The 21,043-nt window shown below is 42.9% G+C and overlaps 2 protein-coding genes across 3 annotated transcripts in view; one reads left to right on the plus strand and one right to left on the minus strand.

The window, feature by feature from the left end:
* LOC129841511 (FHF complex subunit HOOK interacting protein 1A-like) overlaps positions 1 to 6,668 on the minus strand; it is a 36,264-nt gene extending 29,596 nt beyond the window's left edge. Inside the window, exon 1 of one of the 2 annotated variants that reach the window (XM_055909810.1) lies at positions 6,370 to 6,668. The gene's annotated coding sequence lies outside the window, so the exon portion shown is untranslated. Of the gene's footprint in view, positions 1 to 1,572; positions 2,079 to 6,369 lie in introns of those variants that run through there. The other variant, XM_055909811.1, reaches the window with a different exon arrangement.
* Positions 6,669 to 11,818: 5,150 nt separating this feature from the next.
* The window catches only part of LOC129840971 (SH3 domain-containing protein 19-like), a 29,001-nt gene continuing 19,776 nt past the window's right edge, over positions 11,819 to 21,043 (plus strand). Inside the window, exon 1 of the mRNA XM_055909045.1 lies at positions 11,819 to 11,915. Within this exon, the coding sequence (XP_055765020.1) occupies positions 11,846 to 11,915 (70 nt within the window). The 5' untranslated portion in view covers positions 11,819 to 11,845. The remainder of the gene's footprint in view (positions 11,916 to 21,043) is intronic.

Here is a 21,043-nt window from a genome sequence, read left to right on the forward strand (position 1 = left end):
TGTCCTGGTCAGTTACAGGGCCTGGTCTAGGACTAATGGACCAATGGCAGGGCCTGGTCCAGGACAAACGGACCAATGGCAGGGCCTGGTCCAGGACAAACGGATCAACAATAGGGTCTGTCCAGGACGAATGGGCTCTTACATTGGCCCCCACCAGTGATAGACCAATGGGTGATAGACAGAGGACATTTACAGTGGCTTGGTGGCCGTGGCAACCCCAGTGATAGATGGGCCCCATTAAAAAGTGATGGTACCTTGTTGAAATATTTACAGGTGGGCCACAACTGGGGCCACAGAGGGAGAGCCTGGCTATATATAGTCTATCTGCCCCCTTCTCCAATGAACAAGACAGACATTTACAATAGGAGGACAACATCCAGTGTCATCTAGGCGTCCGTTCTCCTCTAGCCGAGGGGACGTTGCCCACTGTCTGCACTACAGTTAGTCTCTATGAAACAGTTAGGCCTACTGCATTCAGACTAGGAACGCTCATAACATCACAAATATACATCTCTCAAACTCATCTGTGTTGGCTACATTAAAACAGAGTACCAATCAACACATCATTCTTCAAGGCAACTTCCAATACATCAACAGTCAGTCGTATTTCTGAAATGAAACATCAACATGAAGGAGACTCAACAGCTGTGCCCATTAACAACCTAATACAACAGGGTAAAAGCCATAAAGGACCTTATCAGATAGGACTGTGATTCTGTGTTAAAGACCAGCTGAAGGTTATAGGCTGAGGTGTAGGTTGGCCTCAGTGGAGGAGGTTGATTAACATGCTCAAACACATCAGCTCACCTCCTCATTACCTGCTAGGGAGGGAGGAGGCCCGGGGGGAAGGGAGAGACTGGTAACCAGGGAAAGGTCAACAAGCTGAGTGGATTAGAGCCAAACACCCCAGAGGATCAACACATATTATAAAATGCATACCCAGGCTGAGACACCCAGTGTTCTCTTTCCCACAGCATTAGGTACAGCACATAATGGCACAGCAACATGCTGCCTGCATTTAGAGTGGCTAAAACAATCCCTTGAGCCACTGCGTAATAATGACTGCCATGAGACTCTGAGACAGGGATACAGAGAGCTGCACAGCCTGCTACAGTGAGATAAGGCTAGTTGGAATGGTTCAATAATACTGAGACAGGTGAGTAGTAGATAACACAGGAGACAATGGTACAAAATACAGCCTTCAAGTGCAGGTTAGCTTGTCAGTGATCCAGGGAGTGTGTGAAGTGATTCTTGCAGTATGTGTGTATGTGTGTGTAACTATACCTGTGGGGTCCCCACAAGAATAGTAAATTAACAGAAATTTGACCAACTGGGGACATTGTTAGTCCCCATAAGGTCAAATCCTATTTCTAGGAGGTTTAGAGTTAAGGTAGAATTAGTGGTAAAATTAGGTTCAGGAGTTAGGGTTGAGGTTAGGTTTTTGGGTTAAGGGTAGAGGTTAGGGAAAATAGGATTTGAATGTTTACAAATTGTGTGTCCTCACAAGGTTAGTTAAACAATACTGTGTGTGTACTTTCAGTAGAACAGTACCACAGCAGAACTTCCACATACTTTCCCACAGACGTCATCCCCATGTAGCTGTACACAACAAAGGCCAGGAGTCAGGAGGGGAGTAGGTAGATCTCTGATGGCAACATGGATAAATGGGTTTAGTGTGGGAACATCAATCCATATCTCTGCTGCTGCTTCCTCTCTCCCTTGTTTGCATGCTGCCGCATGTTTGCATGAAGGAGAGACGGCGGGGGGATAGCGAGGTGGAGGGATAAATGAATGGAGAAATGGAGGAAGAAGTTTCAAGTTTTATTCCTCTTATGTAAAGGATACACATTGTATACACTACTCTGTCCAATGAAACGCTTACTTTCAGGTTCCTTCTCGACAACGCAACAATAAAAGATAAGAATACGAACATAAAATAAATGGCTCAGTAGAATATATGGCAAATGTTTAAATTGTCCAGTATTAGCAATAGTAAATAAGAGTCTGGTAGCAGCAGAGATGCAGCGATGAATAGCAGAGCATAGCTGTGATGTTGGTAGGGCCCTTCTCAGAAGGGATGAATAGCATAGCATAGCTGTGATGTTGGTAGGGCCCTTCTCAGAAGGGATGAATAGCAGAGCATAGCTGTGATGTTGGTAGGGCCCTTCTCAGAAGGGATGAATAGCAGAGCATAGCTGTGATGTTGGTAGGGCCCTTCTCAGAAGGGATGAATAGCAGAGCATAGCTGTGATGTTGGTAGGGCCCTTCTCAGAAGGGATGAATAGCATAGCATAGCTGTGATGTTGGTAGGGCCCTTCTCAGAAGGGATGAATAGCATAGCATTGCTGTGATGTTGGTAGGGCCCTTCTCAGAAGGGATGAATAGCATAGCATTGCTGTGATGTTGGTAGGGCCCTTCTCAGAAGGGATGAATAGCATAGCATAGCTGTGATGTTGGTAGGGCCCTTCTCAGAAGGGATGAATAGCATAGCTGTGATGTTGGTAGGGCCCTTCTCAGAAGGGATGAATAGCGCTAGGCCTCGCCACGCTCTCATCCTATCATTAACCAGATCAGAGGAGATAATAGGCTCCATTGGTTTGGAGTCAACATGCACACACTACTGCTGTTGCGCCTGATTTTGAACTGCCGTAGTGTTAAGATATGAATCTTCCCTCTCCAGTCAGTCTCCTCACTAGACACCATGCTGTTCTATAGATGGAGAGCAGTGGAGGCTACTGAGGGGAGGATGGCTCATAATAATAGCTGGAATGGAGTGAATGGAATGGTATCAAAAACATGGTTTTCATGGGCTTGATACCGTTGCAATCACTCCATTCCAGACATTATTAAGAGCCGTTCTCCCCTCAGCAACATCCACTGACGGTATGCTTTAGGTCATTGGAGGTCATTTTAGGTTGTTGGAGGTCCTGCAATTTGTGATGTGTCCTGAGACAAAAACAAGCACCGGTGTCTCAGCTTAGTCAAAGAGAAGCAAATTCAAGAAAAAAGCAAACAGGTAGAAGTAAATGTGACGTGACTGTAAGAATCTACCTTTAAGGAACATGCCATGTCAAATACGAGACAAAGACACTAAGAAGCTTGACAGCTTCTTCATACTTCTCAATAAGTGGTAATCAACAGTAGACAATAAGAGGTACTTAACCGAAAGATCGCTGGTTCGAATCCCTAAGTCATCAAGGTGGAAAAATCTGCCGTTCTGCCCTTAAGCAAAGCAGTTAACCCCCAACAACAACTGCTCCCCGGGCGCCGATGACGTGGATGTCGATTAAGGCAGCCCCCTGCACCTTTCTGATTCAGAGGGGTTGAGTTAAATGCGGAAGACACATTTCAGTTGAATGCATTCAGTTGTGAAACTTACTAGGTATCCCCCTTTCCCTTTACTTAGTGGAGACTATCAGTTCAATCAACAGTAGATAATATAGTTACCTAGTGGAGACTTTCAGTTCAATCAACAGTAGATAAGAGGTACTTAGTGTAGACTTTCAGTCTAAAAAGTTACATAACAGTTGTGTTAAGGTTCAGAGGTATGGGCGACAGTCAGTCATCCCCAGCGGATTAGGTTAAGACTATGTTAACAACTCCAGCAAGTGGTCCTCTACACAGCTACCTTGTGCTCACTGACCCACTGGGGTCGCCAGAGGAGGCTGGGAGGGTAGACAGGGAGGTAAGGGGGGGGGGGGGGGGGGGGGTGTAATCCCAAACACTGGACAATGCTGGGCCTGAGCCGGGCTGAGGCCATGGCCAGTGTGAGAAACTGGGAGAAAGGGAGACCGTTCGGTCGGTGAGTTGTCACAGCCACCGCTGTTGGCATGGTGGCTGTCCCAGACACCTGTTCCTTCCCTGTTCCAGTCACACGGTGGCCTGGGTTTATGCTACCTCATGCTGCCCTGCATGGCTGGTCACTTTGTTCCCTGGCCTAGTCTGAGAGATGATTTTCAAAACAAACTTAACCGAGCATGCCCTCTGTGCTTGTTGAAAAAGCAGCACATTCTGCAACGTTAACAACAGCCTGTCAGGATAATCGGAAGGACCTCAAGCTCAAGGATCACCAGTTAGCGGCACTCTCAGCTGCTTGTGCCTTCTGATTGACAGCCATTCATGACGTAGAGAGAACACCAACTGTTCACTGACACACACATAGCTTATGAAGTGTTGCACCATATGTTAGAAATAGCCAATGGGAGTTGATGAGTACACGATTATATTCATATCTCAGTGCCCTGGGTAAACTGTGTTACATGATACTCTGTCCTCTGTGAATAGCTTGGGTTAGCCCTACAGGTCTCACTGTAGACTGAAGTGGTCAAACCAGACATTCCACTATGTGAAACTAAACCAGCCAGCCTGTGTAATGCTCCATTGACATGCATGTCAGAGATTTAAAAGGGACAACCCTTCACATTGCCTCCTCACTTGACTTGATCACACACACGTGGTTACTTAGCAGAAAAACTCCTTACTTTTCCAGTGCATTAACGTTTTACAAAGCCAATATCTTGCTATATAAAGTCTCAGTCCCCTGCTATGTTGACATAGTGCTATGAATTATTTGTTTACGTTAGGTATAGGCCCTATATCACAGCCCTTTCTCAATGCAAGGTGCCTCAGTTGGAGCGATGAGGCTTGTGGGATATGATCTCACTAGTCTGTGTGGTTAAAGATCACAAGGCAGAGCATCTTAAAGCTGTTTACTACTAGGTCAGTATGTGGGCAAACTAGAATTCTGGAAAGGCCATATGAAGGCGAGGTGTGTGTCAAGTGCAGGGGAGGCTGGTGTGAGGAGCTATAGGAGGACGGGCTCATGTAATGGCTGGAATGGAATAATTGGAACAGAGTCAAACACGGTTTCCATGTTTGATAGTGTTCCATTTATTCCATTCCAGCCATTACAATGAGCCTGTCCTCCTAGAGCTCCTCCCACCAGCCTCCACTGGTCAAGAGGGGCTCGCTACATTCTCTCTTTAGGTTCTGTGTGGGTAGGAACAGACTGCCATTCTCATTGGCCTGGAAATCCACATGGAAAATGCATGCAGATGTAAACACAAGTACACAAACAGACACTAGTGTACATACTGTAAAATCCCAATTACAACAAGTCCACAATTCAGATTAGCCTAGTTATTCAGCACATACTGTACTTTCATGACATCAACCCTAATATTTACACTAATCAGGACAACTGAGCCTGGAATCAACTCTTCCTACTATTATACAGAAACAACACCTGAGCAGGAAATCAGATCAATTTAGTCAGTGTGCTAGAATTAAACACTGTAACATCCACTGACAGTTCCCAGGAGTAAATCAAAGGACTTCAAAAAGCTGCCCTCTGTGTGCATTTTCTGGTGCCAACTCCCAACTTCCACCGTGAGTGTGCTGACAGTATGCTGACAGCAAAATTCAACATTTCTCAAAAAAGTTCACGTCAAATACACTGCATATAGCAAACAGTTTTGACTGAGTTTGATTATACAGAGTAGGGTTTTTGCATCAAGTCAAATTGTGTTAAAATCAATTTCTATCAACACTGATTTTCCTATAACAACTTTGATGTAAAACAATCCCTGTATAGTTCACACCATTGAGGTATAAAGAACAGTCCGCACCCAACCAGACTGTAAATAAAATATGGCCAACCATGAAACATTGATGGGTGTCTGTTTGAATGTGATCCCATGAGGTAGTAACCCAATACCCTGACCTCTTCATCACAGAAAGATGATAAGAGTAGCAGTCCGGTCCAAAACTCATTTCAAAAATACCCTTCATACTACCATGTTTTGTTTCCCAAGTTTGCTGAAGTTGGAAGAGTGTGTGTGTGTCACATATCTGTTAACCTTTGCAGAATGATAAGCAGAAAGCCTACAAATAATTATGACTTATGTTACAGTAGAAGCCAAATGTACTTTATGTTCGTCGCTCTGATTAAACACATTCGTCTGGGCCCCACAGCATTAACATGTGGATAACTTCAGCAATAAACGTTTGCAAAATGTCACGTGAGGCACAATAAAGGTGAATGAAAGGTGACAGATTGTGTCCAGGCATTTGCAAGAATCAAGCTGTATAGACAGATACTTTAAAACTTATTCTGAGAAATGTGCCCCGGACAGATGACAAGTCACTCTGATATACATGTTTTTAAAAAGACAACCCCACGATAACAACCGACATGTAAACGTGTCACATTATGCCTTGACAGACTCAGACAGTCCCTGTCACTTGACAAGCAGCAAAATACATTAACAAAGTCTTGCCAAGTTATTTACTTTCTAAAATGCGTAATTTACAAACAATACATTAGCTGTAGTCTACTTATGTGTAAGAAGACCAACTGAAATATCGTACCGTAGGCTGAGTCTCAGAAGTGCAAGTAGCCGACTTCGTGTAACAACACCGCACAGCTTCAAGATGCGGAGCAAAATCAACCTTTTACCCTACTTTCCTATGAGCGTCTTTCCAACACCAAAGTGCATAACCCTCTTGAAAAACCCTAATTCTCCAGCAGAACGATTTTCAATTTCCCTGGTTTAATGTCGCCTTCTATTAGAAATGTAAAGATATAAGCTACTTAGCTAACAATATCGCCAACCAGTCAGTCTGCTTACTGTACGTAGTGTATACATAGGTGAGCGTTACTAGCACACTAAGCTTAGGCTCCTCCCTCTTTGTGCCCACAGCAGTTTGTGATAGTGATGGGCATTCTGGTTCTTTTCAGTGAGCCGGCTCGTTCGGCTCAGCTCACCAAAAACGGCTCCCAAACGGCTCTTTAAAAAAAATATGTTTTGTATTACTTCAAGTCAAACAGTTTGCGATAGTTTTACTATGATTGGTGTTAAAACAATTCGAATTAAATGATTAAATGAAATCATACTCTACCTAAAATATTGCACCATATCAAAGAAAAATAAATAACAATTTGCAAAACAACATCCCACAATTTGAAATAAATGTAAAAAAGAAGGATGCTATTACACATGTGCATTTAAAGTAAAACTTTTAAAATGTATATAAACAAAGAGCATATAAATGTAACAATTCAAAACGAATACAATCTGAACAACATAATAATAGAATATTGCACCATATAAAAGAAAAATAAATAGCAACGTGCAAAACTGCAGCATCCCACTTAAATATTAAACTAGTCCCTCTTTCCTCTCTCTTCTTTATTGCCATGTTATAACCAGCAGCACACAGCAATGCTGACCATATTTTGCTTTTATGAGATATTTGCATTCAGAAATGCAAGGTTCGAGTGGCTGATGTGGTTTCTTTTTTCAGTAATTATTTCTCTCGTTTTCGAGAAGACCCTCTCAGAGGGAACGGAAGTGGCAACTATGCAGATTCTCCCTGTCATGACTTTAGTAAGCCTTGTTCTTCCACCAGCTCAGAGGATCTGCAGATCTTTGGAGGAGGGGATCCTCCAAATAGGATCGGACCTCCATTACGGCATCTGCTGAGGGATTCCTTTGTGCTCCATCCCAAGTTGCTCTCTCGTCAAACAGCAGACGTTTGTGGCACTACTGCTGGTGCTTCTGCTCCATCTGATCCCTCTTCTTCCTGTTGCCCTGGTGCCTGAGCCAGCTGACTGCTGGGGCTGTCCCTCCCTGCTGCTTAGGTTATTCTTTGAAGAGCCTCATCAATCACTCTGGCATCACTGAAGGCTAACTTCTTAAACCTGGGGTCAAGTGCAGCGGTTTCTGAAAGCACGTGATTACATTCCATTCTGTGGAACTTTCTGTCCATTGATGAACATAGTGTCCATCAACTCTGTCACATGTCCTGGGGTTACATTTGTTTCTCTCTGGCGGCTGGCTGTGATTCGCTGCAGACCCTTACACAGGAGTATCATTATTGAGGCTGTCACATAGCTGAAAAGAGAGAACAGTAACTTATTAGTTCAGGTTCATGTTTTGTCTACTGATACTACATTCTCATCTACTGCTCATATACATATATAATACTAGATTAAATAATAACTGCTTACTGTACCTCTCTCCACTGATCTCCACAGTGACCTGCTCAAAGGGTTCCAGGACTCTGCACACCTCCTCCACCACCTCCCATTCCTCTTGGGTCAGAGCATCAACAGGTGCATTGACAATGGCCAGGGTAGAGATGATGGCATCCTTTGACTCAAGAAACCGTTTCAACATATATAATGACCACCTTGTAGTGCAGTCTTGTTTAGGCCTCAGCTCAGGCATCCCAATCTGGCGTTGTGCAGACTTTAGTTTTTCAGAACCTACTGTGCTCCTGTGGAAGTATTCCACAGCTGCTTTCACTTTGTCCACAGTGGGCTTCATCACCTTCAAAGCATCTCTTATAATCAGGTTGATTGTGTGGGCAAGACATGGATGATGGGTCCATTTAAACATTTTCATGGCTTTGGTCATGTTAGCTGCATTGTCGCTAACACAACAGACCACTTTTCCATCTACTTGCCATACTCAACAGTTCCTCTGCCAAGATCTCTGAGGTGTGTCTTTCGCTGAACTCAAAGCAGTCCAGAAGACAGCTAGACATCAAAAAATCTTCAATGAAGTGACATGTAACCGACATTTAAGAAGTGGTTACCCTTGATGTCCAGCAGTCAGCGGTAAGGCAAACTGCAGTAGCTTTTTGGACTCTTTCCCACACTGAAGCCTGTGTGCTCTCGTACCGTTGTGGAATAAGTGATTTTGAAAGGGTTTTCCTGCTTGGAATTGTGTACATTGGATTTAGACTATTGCTATAATTTCTAAAACCTCTGTCCTCCACAATCAAAAATGGCTGGAAATCGGTGGCAATCATTTTAGCCAATGCAATATCAATTTGGCCTTGTTTTGCTACAGACATTGGCATAAACTGGTGTAACGGATGTGAAATGGCTAGCTAGTTAGCGGTGGTGCGCGCTAATGGCGTTTCAATCGGTTACGTCACTCGCTTTGAGACCTTGAAGTAGTGGTTCCCATTGCTATGCAAGGGCCGCGGCCTTTGTGAAGCGATGGATAACGACGCCTCGTGGGTGACTGTTGTTGATGTGTGCAGAGGGTCCCTGGTTCGAGCCCGGGTATGGGCGAGGGGACGGACTAAAGTTATACTGTTACATTGATGCTGTTGACCCGGATAACTGGTTGCTGCGGGAAAGGGGGGTGAGTGTAACAGATGTGAAATGGCTAGCTAGTTAGCGGTGGTGTGCGCTAATAGCGTTTCAATCGGTTACGTCACTCGCTTTGAGACCTTGAAGTAGTGGTTCCCCTTGCTCTGCAAGGGCCACGGCTTTTGTGGAGCGATGGGTAACAATGCTTCGTGGGTGACTGTTGTTGATGTGTGCAGATTGGCTCGACCCTCCCTCACGCATCTTTGGTTCATTGGTTGACACTGTGTGTCTGATTGACAGGAACAACAGGTGAGGCTGAGCAGACAGTCAGAACAAATGTGTGTGCGCTTGAGCATTTAGGGCTATATTATTTTATAATTTTTTTTGTTCTTTGAATTAGTTCATTCTATTAATTTAAATCTTTTGATTATTCATATCTTAATTTTTAAATATTTTTATAAATAGATTCGGCTCTTCTGATAAGCGAGCCGGCTCCCAACATTCACCTACAAGAGCTACAAGAGCTATTAGAGCCGACTCGTTTCGCGAACGACCCATTACTAGTTTGTGAATGTGAGAGCAGTGTGAGAAGTCAATGCACTGTGAATGATTGCCCTTCACACAATTGTTTTCTATACAAAACAAGGATTTTAGTCCTGTATTTCAAAACCTCTCTTTATCCTGCCTAGCCCATATGATCAAAGGACTAGGCTATTCCATCCTAAACAATAATAATTGAATGGCAATGTAAAACCATACAAACATAAACAACTGTGTCCACCCAAATCCTGTTAGTAGATCAACACCCATGACTGAACAGGACTGTTAACAGTGTCACCTGTTTTAAGGAGCTCTGTGCCAGCTGCCATTCTCGTCACAGGGCCCGAGTTGGAGCAGCTATTTGCCGTGTTATTAGTCTCTGTTGTAAAAACAAGGTAAACCTGTGTTCTTGGTCATGGCAGACTAAGTAGACTTCTCATAGCAGATGAGGAATTTACATTTTAGAAAATGTTTATTTGCACATTGTGTATTGTGAAAAGTATATGCACACATGTATCATTTCTACTTTTTTTAACATAAAAATATTGTCTATCCTGAACTTTATGGTTACCTGATACCTTTGTAAACAACCAACTCATTGTGTATTTTAATATTACTTGTATTATTACGTATTATTATTTCTCTATTTTCTTTCTCTCTGCATTGTTGGGAAGGGCTGTAGTATGCATTTTCCTGTTAGTCTACACCTGTTGTTTACGAAGCCTGTGACAACATTTGATTTGAACTGTGGCAGGTGCTGGCTAGTAGAAATAAACAAGGTAGATGGGGACATCTAGTGCTTATAATTTGAAGTACATCTCCTGAGAAATTGCTCAGTTTACTATGAATCTTGGTATTTCTCTGTCTCTATGCTGTAGAGAACATATGTGTTTGGACTGTGTGCCAATATTCAAATATCAAACTTGGGGATTAATTAATAGATGTGAAACACGCAAAATAGGATTCAAAATACTACCTCAGCCATATGATTTCCTAGATGCAATGGTAGACTATACTGTAATAAAGATAGTATTAAATGTATGTGCTTTTTTGTCTATGCTTCACAATAGATATAAAAGTCAGTCTTTATGCTTTTACTCATGATCAAAAGTGTGATGAAGACTTGTCCACTGGAGGTCGACTTTAGGCAGCCATGTCAAAACCAAACTATCATCGTCAAACACACGGTCAGAGGCTGGTTCTGGTGAGTCAGACCATTCTGCTGTAAATGAGTGGTCTTTACTGGCTAACTGTTCTTTGTCTAACAAGATAATACCTGTGGAACTACCATGCCCCAAGGAGACGAGGTGGGAGACTATCGTGTCTTCACCCGAGTCAGGTGCGAGTCACACACTGGTAGTGCAACAGGGTGGGAGGGAAGAGTTCGTACAGTATGGAAATCAGATTACCTTGAAGGGGAAATATACATTTGTATACCTAATCATTACTACTAGCTTAAATAACTACAACATTTGTTTTTACACAACTCAACACAGTTAGTAGGCTAATGTGTAAAGTAGTAGGCTGCCTTTTAATTTGTATATGATTCAACAACAAAAAACAGCTTCTGCCTGTCTCTGCAAGCCGTAACATGTATTGAATGACAGGTGAACTAGCATCATCACTATGGGCGGCTGTCTGGGTATTTATGGGCAAATAGCGGTGCTTTGGATGTTGTTTTTAAAAATGTTTTATGGATAACAGCTTCCCAAAAACGCACAAGAGAACACTGTGACCACTCACTCCGTTAGGCTACAATTATTTGTTCGGGTCGCAGTGGTTTTACTCAGACACTGTGGTGAGGAGAGAAACTTTTGTTGCGGTCTGTCACCTCCACTCGGTTGTTCTCAATCCCAAGGCACTATCTCCATTTGTGATACCGCTTTTGCCAGACAATTCAGTTCCTGTTGTTGACATTCGGCTCGGGCTACCGTCGGTGCGGACAAGGTAGGGAGCTATAGCCTAACTACCCCTCCTATTCTACAAAATTACTTTAACACAAACACAGTTGTAGAAAGTTATACTCTGTGGCCGGCGTAGGTCTACTTCGGGTTTTCTCAACTCGAAAAGACCCCACTTTACGCACCAGCCGAGACTGTTTACAAGGCAAATTAATTTCCCACCTCAGTCAATACTTTTTTTAATGACACGGTTCTAATTTGCCGGAAATTACCAGGCGCCGCAGTGTTCTCATCTCCTATGGCTGAAGCCAGAAGAGAAGAGGAGGAGGAGCAGTTGAGGGATATACGGAACCGAAATCAAGTAACGGGTATGTCCACTTGTCAATCTATTGTCAAGGTCAATCTCTTGTAATTTTGATACAGCGTCTCCTGAAGTAGGCTACATGTTTTTGACACTTTGGGGCAATATAATTTCAAAACGTGGACTTTTACCTTTTAACCAATGAACATGACAACTTGGAACAGTGTTCCATCATGAAACATATGGTGAAGTGTGTAGGAAATGATACAATGTAATTCATATAACCTATTGTTGTGAAGCAAATGTTATGCAATTCTACAAACTGTTCCATTCCATTGAGCTGAGATATTTTTTGTTGCAGTTTTGAAGCTAATTTCCAGCAATTCTATGCATTTTGCCATGGCTAATGCTGTGTTCCTCTGCTCAAACGTTATAACAAAATCAATGGGCATGTAACCTGATTGCCCAGTTGTTAAAATATGATATTCTCCCTGACTGTCTAGCTTCTATTTGATTGTTAGTTCTCAAATATGATATTATTCAAAAATATAAATAGTAAAATATATTTTCTGCCTGCTTTCTATCTGGTTTTGATCGTTTAAGTTGACGCTGAAACTATTTTTCCATCTGAAAATTACTACTTCAGATGGTTGAGTCCAATCAACAAGAACAGCTAGCATGCTAACTGTTCTTGTAGACTTCCAGTCATTGCGCTAACACTAGTTAGCATTGGCTCGTAAAACTACCTTTAACTTCCTTCATACTTGATGCAGAGACATACAATGGTATCAACGATTGTATTCTGTTGCAGCTAGCGATTTTCCTAAAATAATAATTGTTCACATAAAAAAATTCAAGAAGTTTCTATATAAAAAAATTATAATAATAGTACGCAAACCCAAAGTTTGAAAACCCTTGCTCCACCTCACTTCTCTCATGCCTTCTAGTAACTCCAAATCAGTTTCTAGTGCTATATAGAAATAATCCCTAGTTCTGTTCTGTACCAGTACAGTATCCAGCTGCTATGGTTGACACAATGCTCTCACTGCTCATTCAGTGAAAGTATACTTTTATACAGCAGCTGGTAGCAACTACCTGTGTGTATCAGATACAGCAGTCAGTAAACAGTGCTACAGCCATAAGGAAATGGCCTGGAAAACCCTGAAACTCTGTCAGCCAGACAGGAAGGATGACACAACAAATTGTACATGTCCCGACACTTAAAATATTCCTCATCTCATGCCAGCCAAGCTGTGTCATTTGGTGCTAACTGTGTTGCTGGAAATGCATCTGGAAAACCACTGGCACTTGGCAGACAGGTTGATCCTGTTCATTTTGTCTCTGTATATTTTTGCTTTTGTCGTTTTATTTCCTGATGAAATCACTTCTAAAATGTGTTCATATTCATATATTTTATGCCACACAATCTTCATGTATATCAAGAGAAAGGGTTGTAAATGAATACATGTATGTAGGCTTTATCCTGGACTTCCTGACGGGCTGCCCCCCATGTGGTAAGAATAGGCAACAACACGTCTGCCAAGGCTGATCCTTAACACTGGGGCCCCTCAGGGGTGTGTACTTAGTCCCCTCCTGTATTCCCTGTTCACCCACAACTGCGTGGCCAAACATGACTCCAACACCATCATTAAGTTTGCTGATGACACGACATTGGTAGGCCTGATCACTGACAACAATGAGGCGGCCTATAGGGATGAGGTCAGAGAACTGTCAGTGTGGTGCCAGGACAACAACCTCTCCCTCAATGTGAGCAAGAGAAAGGAGCTGATCGTGGACTACAGGAAAAGGCGGGCCGTACAGGCCCCCATTAACATTGACGGGGCTGTAGTGGAGTGGGTCGAGAGTTTCAAGTTCCTTGGTGTCCACATCATTAACGAACTATCATAGTCCAAACATACCAAGACAGTCGTGAAGAGGGCACGACAAAACCTTTTCCCCCTCAGGAGACTGAAAAGGTTTGGCATGGGTCCTCAGATTCTCAAGGTTCTACAGCTGCATCATCGGAAGCATCCTGACCGGTTGCATCACCGCCTGGTATAGCAACTGCTCGGCATCTGACCGTAAGCGCAACAGAGGGTAATGCGAACGGCCTAGTACATCACTGGGGCCAAGCTTCCTGCCATCCAGGACCTATATAATAGGTCCTGGATCACCCAAGTTATAGACTGTTTCCTCTGCTGCCGCACGGCAAGCGGTCCCGAAACGCCAAGTCTAGGACCAAAAGCCTCCTCAACAGCCTCTACCCCCAAGCCATTAGGCTGCTGAACAATTCATAAAAATCACCACCAGACAATTTACATTGATTCCCCCCCCCCCCCTACACTGCTGCTACTCACTGTTTGTTTGTTACCTATGCATGGTCACTTCGACCCCACCTACATGTACAGATTACCTCAACTAGCCTGTACCCCTGCACACTGATTTGGTACCGGTGCCCCCTGTATATAGCCTCATTATTCTTATTGTGTTACTTTTTAATATTACTTTTTATTTTAGCCTACTTGGTAAATATTTTCTTCTTCTTGAACTGCACTGTTGGTTAAGGGCTTGTAAGTAAGCATTTCACGGTAAAGTCTACACTTGTTGTATTCGGCGCATGTGGCAAATAAAGTTTGATTTGAATTTAGTCATTGCGTTTGGTTTACTATTTTACATTTCAATGGCTGTTGGTATATTGAACATTCCCTCGCCTTTGAATTCTGGTTCTAAACATGGTTCTATGCCGAGCAATTTACAATCTAACAATGTGTTTGGACCCATAGAATGGTTAGACCTTCCTAGTGTTGTTAGGGGAGAATTAAGCAGCAACACCTGTTGAGCAAACACCTGACTTCCCAGTAAAGACACACCCCACCCAACACAAGCCTCCATGCCCAGTGTGTTCGTTCAGGCCTGGGTTAACTGCAGCTGTCTGTACGGGGAGATCAGGCTGATCCTATGGGCAGGTGGGTTGACTGTGTAGAGAGTGATGGAACAGGCGAACAAGAACTGTTGTCTTGTAACTTGATAATGGTGCCAACTGCCAACTCTACTGCACATGTGTGTAGGCTAGCTAGGCTATATCATATGACGTTATTTCTGTCACAAGCTGAGATTAGCCTATTAAGGCTTCAGTATACAGTATATATATACAGTAATATACATGATCTCATATGACTCATATGCCGTGCACCGTATGATGCCATATGTTATCATTGATGATTGCTTTGTGCATACTGTTCTTCATCGGCATTTTCAATTGGCCAAAGTTTAACCTTGCATTGAGCAAGATCTCCGTTAGACTGTCATCTCTATCAAACACCCATGGATGACTCCTCTTTGACATCACCTAATCATGTCTTGACATGAGTCATGTTAAGAATCAGCCCCTGACACCGTGTTATTCATAGGTGACATGAACATGTCTGTCTCCTCTTGTCTGTTTTTCATGCAAGGATAGAGCGCTCCACATTCACAATGTTATGTCTTTATAGTCGTAGACATATCTGTTCCACTTTGACTGTTTATTATTCCAAGCAGAATATATGTGTATATATATATATATATCTATAACTTAGACCCCCTCATCTCTCTCTCTCTCTCTCTGTGTCTCTCTCACCCTCGGGTGGCTGTAGGAGTATGGAGAAGGAGGAATTCATATTTTGTCTTCCTTTGAAGAATCGTGTCTCCCTTAGCTGAGGCTTATCTCTTAATACAAATCCAACCATCATTAGTATTTTTGCAATTAAACTGTCTATTTCCAAAAAGGCATATTAGATTTTAATTGACTCGTCCCATTTTTGTCCCGTTGTAAAATATTAGCTTCCCCACTCGACGTCGACAAATTCATTACTTATCAATTTGACTCCACATGGAGGCAGCGTAATGACAGCTGTGAAATAACTATTTTATTTTGTGTGATGAAAAGGCTCTCAAATATTAATGCGGAGCCTGTTTCCCTTGTAGCAAATGAGATGTACATATTAATGTACTGTAGAACCTCAACAGAGAAAATAGATGTGCAGTGCACAAAAGCTGGTATTTCAATATCACCCAGAATGCTTCACTCTTTCTGGCAGATAGTTTATCATTGATTAACGATAATACTGATAAATTGATGTTCAGTAATTGACACAATCTATTTCTACTGGCTAGTCCAACTGACCTGTCTTCATAGTGCTTCACATGGGGGGGAGGGTTGTGCTGTGCTCAGTGCAAGACAACAAGTATGAAAGTGTATGCACTCACTACTGTAATTCGCTCTGCATGAGAGCGTCTGCTAAATGAATACAATTTAAACAAATGTATTTCTGCCAGATAGTTTCATTGATTAACTTAATACAATTATGTTCAATAATTGACACACAATATTGACTTGGTTCCTTATTTCTACTGGCTAGTCCAACTGACCTGTCTGGTCCATGGGTTTGACTTCCTACAGAACATCTCTCAAAACTGACCCACAATGGCTCTGGATTGGACACAGTTAATGTGCAGCTGTTGCGTTCACCCACCAACCCACTTACCCAGCCATTAACCCCCAGCCCACCCTAAATCATTTGAAACACTCCCTTTGAGAAAGTATAGGGAAGACTTTGATTCTACCCTACGATGACATCAGTGTCTGTTCTGCCTGTGTGGGAAGTAGGATACAAGGATATGAAAACCCCTGGAAGTCTTATGGGGTTTTGGGAAGAAGCAGAGATTCCTGCGCTGTATAAATAAACCCAGAATATGAGAGATCACGTTCCCTGAACATGCCATGTTACCGGGGTCGGGATATAGAGGAAGATGCTTCGTTATGGACTGACTAGGGATGGGAACTAGCTCCTTGTCTCCACACAGCTGTGCCTTCATAGCCTAGCCCCACCCTCCATGGGATGTAACCTTACTTCTGACCTCTCTGGTTGGTTTGAAGTCCTGGGCCTAAATCAAATTAAATCTAGAAAGGCCAAAACCTAGGAAGAAACCTAGAGAGGAACCAGGCTATGAGGGGTGGCCAGTCCTCTTCTGGCTGTGCCGGGTGGAGATTATAACAGAACATGGCCAAGATGTTCAAATGTTCATAAATGACCAGCATGATCAAATAATAGTAATCACAGTGAACAGGTCAGGGTTCCATAGCCACAGGTAGAACAGTTGAAACTGGAGCAGCAGCACGGCCATGTGGACTGGGGACAACAAGGAGTCATCATGCCAGGTAGTCCTGAGGCATAGTCCTAGGGCTCAGGTCCTCCGAGAGAGAAAGAGAGAATTAGAGAGAGCATACTTAAATTCACACAGGACTCCGGATAAGACAGAAGAAATACTCCAGATATAACAGACTGACCCTAGCCCCCCGACACAAACTACTGCAGCATAAATACTAGAGGCTGAGACAGGAGGGGTCAGGAGACACTGTGGCCCCATCCGATGATACACCCGGACAGGGCCAAACAGGCAGGATATAACCTCACCCACTTTGCCAAAGCACAGCCCCCACACCACTAAAGGGATATCTTCAACCACCAACTTACCATCCTGAGACAAGGCCGAATATAGCCCACAAAGATCTCCGCCACGGCACAACCCAAGGGGGGGCGCCAACCCAGACAGGAAGACCACATCAGTGACTCAACCCACTCAAGTGACGCACATCTCCTAGGGACGGCATGGAAGAGCACCAGTAAGCCAGTGACTCTGCCCCTGTAATAGGGTTAGAGGCAGAGAATCCCAGTGGAGAGAGGGGAACCGGCCAGGCAGAGACAGCAAGGGCGGTTCGTTGCTCCAGTGCCTTTCCGTTCACCTTCACACTCCTGGGCCAGACTACACTCAATCATAGGACCTACTGAAGAGATGAGTCTTCAATAAAGACTTAAAGGTTGAAGCCGAGTCTACGTCTCTCACATGGGTAGGCAGACCATTCCATAAAAATGGAGCTCTATAGGAGAAAGCCCTGCCTCCAGCTGTTTGCTTAGAAATTCTAGGGACAATTAGGAGGCCTGCGTCTTGTGACCGTAGCGTACGTGTAGGAATGTACGGCAGGACCAAATCGGAAAGAGAGGTAGGAGCTAGCCCATGTAATGCTTTGTAGGTTAGCAGTAAAACCTTGAAATCAGCCCTTGCCTTAACAAGAAGCCAGTGTAGGGAGGCTAGCACTGGAGTAATATGATACATTTTTGGGGTTCTGGTCAGGATTCTAGCAGCCGTACTTAGCACTAACTGAAGTGTATTTAGTGCTTTATCCGGGTAGCCGGAAAGTAGAGCATTGCAGTAGTCTAACCTAGAAGTAACAAAGGCATGGATACATTTTTCTGCATCAATTTTGGACAGAACATTTCTGATTTTTGTAATGTTACGTAGATGGAAAAAAGCTGTCCTTGAAACAGTCTTGATATGTTCGTCAAAAGAGAGATCAGGGTCCAGCGTAATGCCAGTCACAGTTTTATTTGAGACGACTGTACAACCATCAAGATTAATTGTCAGATTCAACAGAAGATCTCTTTGTTTCTTGAGACCTAGAACAAGCATCTCTGTTTTGTCCGAGTTTAAAAGTAGAACGTTTGCAGCCATCCACTTCCTTATGTCTGAAACACAGGCTGTGTGTTTCATTGAAATGTACAGCTGTGTGTCATCCGCATAGCAGTGAAAGTTAACATTTATGTTTTCGAATGACATCCCCAAGAGGTAAAATATATAGTGAAAACAATAGTGGTCCTAATAACGGAACCTTGAGGAACACCAATATGTACAGTTGATTTGTCAGAGGACAAACCATTCACAGAGACAAACTGATATCTTTCCGACAGATAAGTTCTAAACCAGCCCAGAACTTGTCCGTGTAGACCAATTTGGGTTTCCAATCTCTCCAAAAGAATGTAGTGATCGATGGTATCAAAAGCAGCACTAAGGTCTAGGAGCACGAGGACAGATGCAGAGCCTCTGATGCCATTAAAAGGTAATTTACCACCTTCATAAGTGCAGTCTCAGTGCTATGATGGAGTCTAAAACCAGACTGAAGCGTTTCGTATACATTGTTAGTCTTCAGGAAGGCAGTGAGTTGCTAAGCAACAGCTTTTTTTTTAAATGAGAGGAATGGGAGATTCAATATAGGCCGATTAGTTTTTTTATATTTTCTGGGTCAAGGTTTGGCTTTTTCAAGAGAGGCTTTATTACTGCCACATTTAGTGAGTTTGGTACACATCCGGTGGATAGAGAGCCATTTATTATGTTCAACATAGGAGGACCAAGCACAGGAAGCAGCTCTTTCAGTAGTTTAGTTGGAATAGGGTCCAGTATGCAGCTTGAAGGTTTAGAGGCCATAATTATTTTCATCATTGTGTCAAGAGATATAGTACTAAAACACTTAAGTGTCTCTCTTGATCCTAGGTCCTGGCAGAGTTGTGCAGACTCAGGACAACTGAGCTTTGTAGGAATACGCAGATTTAAAGAGGAGTCCGTAATTTGCTTTTTAATGATCATGATCTTTTCCTCAAAGAAGTTCATGAATTTATTACTGCTAAAGTAAAAGCCATCCTCTCTTGGGGAATGCTGCTTTTTAGTTAGCTTTGCGACAGTATCAAAAATAAATGTAGGATTGTTCTTATTTTCCTCAATTAGGAGCAGCACTGAGGGCTCTTCGATACTGCACGGTACCGTCTTTCCAAGCTAGTCGAAAGACTTCCAGTTTGGTGTGGCGCCATTTCTGTTCCAATTTTCTGGAAGATTGCTTCAGAGCTCGGGTATTTTCTGTATACCAGGGAGCTAGTTTCTTATGACAAATGTTTTTTGTTTTTAGGGGTGCAACTGCATCTAGGGTATTGCGCAAGGTTAAATTGAGTTCCTCAGTTAGGTGGTTAAGCTAATATGCCTAGCTTGTATATTAAGAGAGAGGCTTGTTTTGTACACTCCCTCTTACCAATCGTTCTGTACAGAGGGCTGCCCCAGTTCTGAGTGATGTTAGCATGTGTCATAGTGAGTCATTTTGTGGTGTTTCTGTATGGGTTCTCTTCAATGGTTATTATTGTAGCTGGTCTTTTAGCAAGCAAATCAGCTTTAAAACCATATCTCTATTTATTTTCTCTTTAATGAGATACAGACAGTTGTTTTGCATCCTTTCTTGTTTTGTTGCTTCTTTTTGGTGTTAATTATATTTATTTCATATTCAATAGGCTATTAATCTAATCTTATACTTTTATTTATTCATTTATTGTGTCTTTGTCCATAACCTGTCATGGGATATTTACTATTGGAAGCCCTCCATAAAAGCCCTCCGAAGGAGGAGTCCATGACCTGGCAAACGTCTCTCTCCCACCACTCAGAGAAAGAGGGCTGAGCCTCTTCACTAAGCCAGCAATAATAAGTATCTGATGAAAGTACTTATATTGATGGAGTGCTTTTATGCCTGGTTTCTACAGCTATATCTTATCTGAAAGTGAAAGTGTGGTTCATAATGGTGGCACGGCCTGCTGAGTGACTTCTAGGAAAGAGGATATGTTATGGCTCAGTTGGCAGAAAATGGCGCTTGCAACACCAGGGTTGTGGGTTCGACTCCCACGGGCGGAACAGTACGAAAAAGTATGTACTCACTACTGTAAGTCGCTTTGGATAAGAACGTCTGCTAAATTACTAATATGATGTGGCGCTATGTCCGGATGTACTATCTATGATGGATTGGAATAGAGTAACAGTTGACTCCACCTTCTAATCCAGCGAAACATAGTCCCACAGTATGCCAAGGTCTTTAATATGTAGCCTACTTCCTAACACTAACGTAGACCGATGACCAAATAATAGAGCTATGCATGTTTCCAGAGCAGGGAGTGGTGCTACAATAGGGAAATACAAGGATCTGGCCAACGGAGATGTAGCGTCAGAATGGGTGTGCCCACCATTAACACCCTGCCAATGGGGAAGATGGACAGAAAGATACACAGTATTGAGCTCTCTCTCTGACACAGGAAGACAACATGTTGATTTGATTTTGTTAGATTAACACAGGTGTTGGGCTGGAACAAACCCAGAACAACCCCTATAATAACGTACATGACCTAGTTCAGTTGGTAACAAGCAAGGCCAGAAGAAATCCTGGCATATTTGTATTTTGTGTGAACTGTGCCTGTTAAGATCAGAGCAGAGGGTCATTTTTTTTGTAGTGTTCCATCGACCTTTTTCAGTAGAGCAGGAGAGTGACAGTAGAGTGGTACTTCCTGAATG

This window comes from Salvelinus fontinalis, chromosome 42 (genome assembly GCF_029448725.1).
Source record: "Salvelinus fontinalis isolate EN_2023a chromosome 42, ASM2944872v1, whole genome shotgun sequence".
Lineage (NCBI taxonomy): Eukaryota > Metazoa > Chordata > Actinopteri > Salmoniformes > Salmonidae > Salvelinus > Salvelinus fontinalis.